This window comes from Arachis duranensis, chromosome 2 (assembly GCF_000817695.3).
Source record: "Arachis duranensis cultivar V14167 chromosome 2, aradu.V14167.gnm2.J7QH, whole genome shotgun sequence".
NCBI classification, from domain to species: domain Eukaryota; kingdom Viridiplantae; phylum Streptophyta; class Magnoliopsida; order Fabales; family Fabaceae; genus Arachis; species Arachis duranensis.
The window spans coordinates 18,532,422-18,538,769 of NC_029773.3; the positions used below are offsets into that span (position 1 = coordinate 18,532,422).

At 41.3% G+C, this 6,348-nt stretch overlaps 2 protein-coding genes and 1 non-coding gene across 3 annotated transcripts; 1 reads left to right on the forward strand and 2 right to left on the reverse strand.

Moving 5' to 3' along the window:
* Positions 1-1,259: 1,259 nt before the first annotated feature.
* LOC107473868 (60S ribosomal protein L23) lies at positions 1,260-3,357 on the reverse strand. The gene is made up of 4 exons (XM_016093461.3): positions 3,233-3,357; positions 2,848-3,132; positions 1,710-1,751; positions 1,260-1,522 (listed from the first exon to the last, which is right to left on the reverse strand). The coding sequence occupies exons 1-4, from the start codon at positions 3,246-3,248 to the stop codon at positions 1,440-1,442; spliced, it is 426 nt and encodes a 141-aa protein (XP_015948947.1). The 5' UTR covers positions 3,249-3,357; the 3' UTR covers positions 1,260-1,439.
* On the reverse strand, positions 2,162-2,308 carry LOC127745391 (small nucleolar RNA snoR137). Its single transcript, XR_008006584.1, has one exon. It is a non-coding gene; the product is annotated as a small nucleolar RNA snoR137 (small nucleolar RNA).
* Positions 3,358-4,249: 892 nt separating the features above from the next.
* LOC127744914 (uncharacterized) lies at positions 4,250-5,950 on the forward strand. Its single transcript, XM_052257772.1, has one exon. The coding sequence runs from the start codon at positions 4,250-4,252 to the stop codon at positions 5,948-5,950; it is 1,701 nt and encodes a 566-aa protein (XP_052113732.1).
* Positions 5,951-6,348: the final 398 nt, after the last annotated feature.

Here is a 6,348-nt window from a genome sequence, read left to right on the forward strand (position 1 = left end):
TGTTGTTATTAAAGATATGAAACGTTTTCATGAAAATTAGTTGTTTTGGCTTTGAAATTTTGTTTACTAAGTCAATTTTAATTATTTAAGCATACTTTTAAAGATTCTAGGATTGATAGGACAAATCTTTTAAAAAAATAAGATTAGATACAAAATATGTTTGAAAGTTACATAATTTTTATGCAAATGGTTGCATAATCTTTTTTTTTTTTGATAATTTTTTTTGGTTAATTCTTTTTTGTTATTGAACATTTCCAATAAAAAAGGTAAATTTTAATAATTTCTTTAAAATATAAAGATTAAATAATTTATTTAAAAGTATTTTATTAATAAATATTTTAAACTTTCTCTCTTTTTAATCTCAAATAATAAAAAATAAAAACATCTATCAATTTAAGTATTAAATTACAAAAAAAAAAGAATATATAAGACGAACCTAATAAAATTTAAATGATAAAAGATAAATGTAGAACTAATATTTTAACAAAAACAAAAACAAAGCTTTGTTTTACACGAAAATATGTTTTAATTTGAATATGTATTTAGTATGTTTTATCCACATAATTATCAACCATGACAACCAGTGTTTCTTCTTCTCCACTACATTTCTCAGTTTCTCACCTACATCTCTTTCAAGTTCACGAACCTTAATTCTAGCCTTCTAAGCTTTTAATGTTATTATTATTATGTTGCTGACTTATTCCTTTTTTTTTTTCTTTTCATTAAACATGATTACGCCATTTATGATGATTGAACATTGTAAATAAATCCATACAAATCAAACTTTTATTGACATATACCACAAAAATAATACTACAATGTAAAACTCAATGTTTGTAAAAGAGAAAAGAAAACAATAAAACACTATGCAAAAAATTATGATGATATATAATCGAAGAAATTAAACAAAAATTTACAATAATTTCAAGATATATAAAATTGCAATAACATTCATACATTTCATTCTCTTCTATGCAAGTCGGTCGAAAAGTTGTGTTTCCAGTTTTCCAAGTAGCAAACAGGGGAGTAACGCATTAGAACTGTCGCTGGGAATTCTTATAGCATTAAACAACTACTAATGTGTGATAACTACCCTCGACAATAGGAAATTTCTGGTAGCAGTAAAATAAAACAGCTTTAGAAATATCCATTTCCACCAAGTAACGGTTTAGTAAACACCAATCCAAAAGAAATGAGATAAATCCCTCGACATGATTCTTCAGAATATTGATATAGCCCAATGCACAGAAAGTTAAAGCTTTATAATAAAAAGATCAAAACTTTAAATTGAATCAATAAAATCTCCTCTCTTCAACAAAGCCACTTGCTCAGAGCTTATGCAAAGTAAAACTGATTTCCAGTGCAATCTCAAAGGATAAACAGTATCTGATACAAAATCCTAATAAGAAAAAACAAAATGACACGAGGAGGATTCCCACTCAAACAATTGCATTGGCTGCACTTGCAATCCTAGGCCACAAATCAGCACACTCCTTCCCAATTGGACCAGTGATAGCAGAACCTGCATTCACAAGTGTTGCAACAAAATTAGAATAGCAAAGTTTGGATTTTAATGTTTGGATTTATTAAATTGTACGGTACTATACTATTATTTATTTTAATATTGAAGTACAATATTGGTAAATAAAACACGCTACTGATTAGATGCATGTTATTGTCATCTAATGTCTAAATTTGAGAAATGGTACCTTTCATTTCACCCTTAGGATTCACAATGACACCAGCATTATCTGCAGAAAACAACACCAAAGTTAAAGAACTACTCACCAAAAAATACTAAAAATATATAAACTTAAGTATTGGAGGTGTAGAATGCAATGGAGGATCCTAGACAACAAAATGACTACACAGTCCGCCAAGTCTAGTTTTTACAGTTTAGCCACACAAGTATAAAAAGAATCACTTATTTTGGGTTAATAAACCTAAAATATCAAACTATAAAATCATTTAGGATCTTGCAAATAAAAAGCTTCTTGGTTATGCAAACATCCAAGCTCTCTATGGTTTACGCCAGGTGCTTAGTATTAATGTCATGAAAAATAGCAAAGCTCTCCTAACAGAATATTGTATGCCAAAGTACAACACTAAAATTTAGAATTACATCACTGTAAATGAATATGAATCAATCATAAGAAAAAGGGAATTTACCAGCAGACAGGTAACACAATGCATATGTGAAGTATCATCATGCTGTTTAAAACTGGCAATTTAACAACTATATGCTTCATATCATCATATGTGTGAATGACCAACTACAACATCAGCCACTCCGCAATACAGAAGCAACATTATAAAAGAATTCATACTAGAATTGCAAGCATAACAAACTAAATTAAAAATTAAAACTAAACCAGCACAAAAGGAATTCTAAACAAAAATAACTAGATCACATTTCAAACCAATTAAAAGCAAATACTGATGAATCTCAAAGGTAAACAAGTGAGAACTTGTTTTCTTCCTCACTTTTTAGAGGAATTTCAAATGTTTATAAACATTTTTAGCATTGCTAAATCTAAACATCAATATTCATTCTAGATGCTGATTATTCTTTTATTTCGGAGCTACATTGAAAATTTAAAGTATCAAATAACTACTATTATTAACCCTAGACGAACCTGCCAACCAAAGGTAGCAAAAATCCCTATTTTAACTATTAAAACATTTAACAAGGCAATCGACTCTAAAATTTTTATTAAATCAGACCACTTTACTATTCCAATTTCATATATTACGAGTTTTTAATTTATGCTGTAAAATCTCGATTTTCGATGCCGTTCTTACAGAACACGCATTTCTGCATAACAGATGAAGAATGCAGCAAAATACCTTCGAAGTACATGTAGACACCATCCTTTCGGCGAAACGGTTTGCGCTGGCGAACAATGACAGCTGGCAACACCTTCTTCCTGAGATCAGGTTTTCCCTTCTTCACAGTCGCCATAACCATGTCACCGACGCACGCCGACGGCAACCTGTTCAGCCTTCCCTTGATTCCTTTCACTGATATTATGTAAAGGTTCTTAGCGCCGGTGTTGTCGGCGCAGTTCACCGTCGCCGCCACCGGAAGACCCAGCGACATACGGAACTTGTTGCCGGCATTTCCTCCGCGACCTTACAACAACAAAACATAAACAAATCAACGACTATAATCAGAGATGTGTAGCCTTTGTTATGTAGAACGTAGAAACCCTAAAACCCAGATTGTGCCTACCTCTCTTCGACGCCATCTTTGTGCCCGAGATCCACTCTTCTCAGTTCTCACTCTGTTTTGTTCGTCTTGCGGGTGCTTATATACTTGGGCAGAAAAAATTAGGTTTTCTACACTTCGAGCAAAAGTGGGCCTGGGCTCAGATGGAAATATTAGTCTGAAAAACCCATTTCAAACTGCCTTTTTTTTCTAGTCATTCTCAACTCTCTCTTACTGCCTTAGGCATCATATCATTGATGCTTGTTTTTACTTTCTACTCTCTTGTTAATATTTACGTTAGGTATCATGTTTTAACCACATATTGTCTTCCAAAATATATTTACTTATTAAAATATTATTGTTAAGTATATTTATTGAGCCTATTAGTTTAATCATATATCCAATAAAGTAATAAAACAAAGATAGTGTTACGGCCTGGCCCAAGAAAGAACTTGGGCCTACCCGACCCGATAACCACCCGACCTCAACGGTCAGATGACCCGAACATATCCGACCCACGTATCCTTCCGGGACAGCTGGCCACCACAGCTGTACAAGGAAGCTTCGAAGAAGGTGGGTTCTGCCCTCCTGGGATCCACACCTGACATGGTATATAAGGGAAGGGTCCTACCCTCCCCCAAGGTACGTCACACATTCCACCTAGCCCATTCCTCACCTGCATACTAGCTGACTAGAGCGTCGGAGTGTCTTTGCAGGTGACACCCCCTCTTTCCTTCCACAACGAGAGCTCGGCTACCCGACAGATCCAATCCCAGCACAACCACGATTGAAGCGTTCTCACCCCCTCAAATATCCACCCAAACTGTCCGGTAACCGCCCAACCGAACATTGGCGCCGTCTGTGGGGACGCTGTTATGGAAGTTGTGCCGGGCCTTGGAGACCAAGGCCAAGCAGCCGGCGCAGAGGTGGCAGCCTCTGTCGCTTCACCGGGAGGACGACGAAGGTCCCCCCCGACAACGCATCGAACCGCGCACAAGGACGCGACCTTTTGGAGGAACTAGTGGTGACAGCGCCCGAATAATGCATGAGCTACGCCACAGAGTCCATAATCTGGAACGACAACTAGCCGATCAGGAGCACGATCGACGGACCACAAATCCTACTTACTCCCCGTCCCCAGAGAGCCGGGAGAGAGATTCCCACCGGAGTCACCCCTGGCACGCCTCCGCTTCCAGAACGGAAGCGGAAAGCACTCGAGAAGACTCTCCCATCCCGAGAAGACGAAATGACACAATCATCTACTCCCGAGGCAAGCAAACGCGCCACACGGGACGAGATCGCGAAGGCGGAGAAGGAAGGCCTGTGAGGACGCGGCAACCCGTGATAATGGGCGCCACCCCGTTCCATCGGTCCATCCTTGAGGTCCGGTTGCCGAAGCACTTCGACAAACCAACGGACATGAGGTACGATGGAACCCAAGACCCTCTGGAACACCTCACGGCTTTCGAGGCTAGAATGAATCTGGAGGGAGTAGGGGACGAGGTGAGGTGTCGGGCCTTCCCGGTCACCCTAGCCGGACCTGCGATCCGATGGTTTAACGGCCTCCCGCAGGGATCCATCTATGGATTTTCGGACATCAGCCGTGCCTTCTTGGCTCAGTTCACAACACGAATAGCAAAGGCAAAACACCCGATTAACCTGCTCGGGATAACCCAAAGACCCAGGGAGCTGACCAGAAAATACCTGGATCGCTTTAACGATGAATGCTTGGAAATTGACGGCCTAACCGACTCGGTGGCCAGCCTTTGTCTGACGAACGGCCTCCTGAACGAGGACTTCCGAAAACACCTTACCACGAAACCGGTTTGGACGATGCACGAGATCCAAACGGTGGCTAAGGAATACATAAATGACAAAGAAGTCAGCCAGGTCGTGGCCGCCAATAAACGGCACTCCGGCTACAATCAACCTAGGCAACAGGGTAATGGAGAGAGACACAAAGAACAGGTTAAAGAGGGAGGACCGACCAAGGCACACAGACCGTTTCCCCGGATCGGGAAGTTCACCAACTACACTCCACTCACTCTCCCCATCGTGGAGGTTTACCAGCAAATAGCCGAGAAAGGGACCTTGTCGAAGCCCCGACCACTCAAGGACTGTACGGGGGGAAACAAGAGCCTCTACTGTGACTACCACAAGGGCTATGGACACCAAACACAGGACTGCTTTGACCTGAGGGATGCATTAGAGCAAGCAATAAGAGATGGCAAACTCTCAGAATTCTCCCATCTCATACAGGAGCTGAGGAGACGGCAACGCGACCAAGACAGCGAGGAGGCCAAGACCCGAACGGCAAAGCGGCGACAAGAGCCAGAAGACAAAGACCACAGTCTCACTGTGATAAACGTAGTAACCGCCAAAAACACCGCGCCGAGGTCTAGGTCAGCTCACAAGAAAGACGCCAAAATCCTAGCGGTCTCCTCCGCCCCAATGCGAAGCTCCAAGAAGCCCCCATCCATCTCCTTTGGTCCAGAAGACCAATGGTTCGACGAGGCACCCGAAAACCCACCTATGGTCATTACGGCCAGGGTGGGAACCGGCCTCGTCAAACGAATCCTTGTCGACACGGGGGCAGACTCAAACATCATGTTCCGCAATGTGTTCGACGCTCTAGGATTAAGGGACACCAACCTATCATCGCACCAACACGGGGTCATCGGATTAGGAGACCACTTCATCAAGCCAGACGGAGTAATATCCCTACCGATCTCTGTGGGATAGGCACAAGGCCGAAGATCAGCAATGGCCGAGTTCGTGGTTCTCTGAGATTCCACAGCCTACAACATCATCTTAGGGAGGAAGACGATCAATGATGTTGAAGCAATAATCAACACGAAGCTTCTAGTCATGAAGTTTGTTACCGACGACGGGTCCATAGGGTCCATAAGGGGAGATCTGGAAACGGCAGTCGCTTGCGACAATGCCAGCCTGTCCTTAAGGAAGAAATCTAAGGAAGCGTCGGGGGTGTTCCTAGCTGACCTAGACGCCAGGGTAGACGACAAGCCCAGACCGGAACCAGAAGGGGACCTGGAAAAGTTCAGGTTCGGCGACACGGAGGAAAAATTCACGTTCGTCAATAGGAACCTTCCACATGAATTGAAGGAGCCCTTGGTAGAAAT

What these genes read in the sequence shown, in the direction of transcription:
- LOC127744914 (XM_052257772.1), top strand. Translation starts at nt 4,250, where the DNA reads ATGCATGAGCTACGCCACAGAGTCCATAATCTGGAACGACAACTAGCC.
- LOC107473868 (XM_016093461.3), bottom strand. An exon ending in TGTCTACATGTACTTCGAAG is followed by an intron (nt 1,752 to 2,847) that starts GTATTTTGCTGC and finishes TGTTTTCTGCAG; the next exon opens with ATAATGCTGGTGTCATTGTG. An exon ending in TCCTAAGGGTGAAATGAAAG is followed by an intron (nt 1,523 to 1,709) that starts GTACCATTTCTC and finishes TTGTGAATGCAG; the next exon opens with GTTCTGCTATCACTGGTCCA.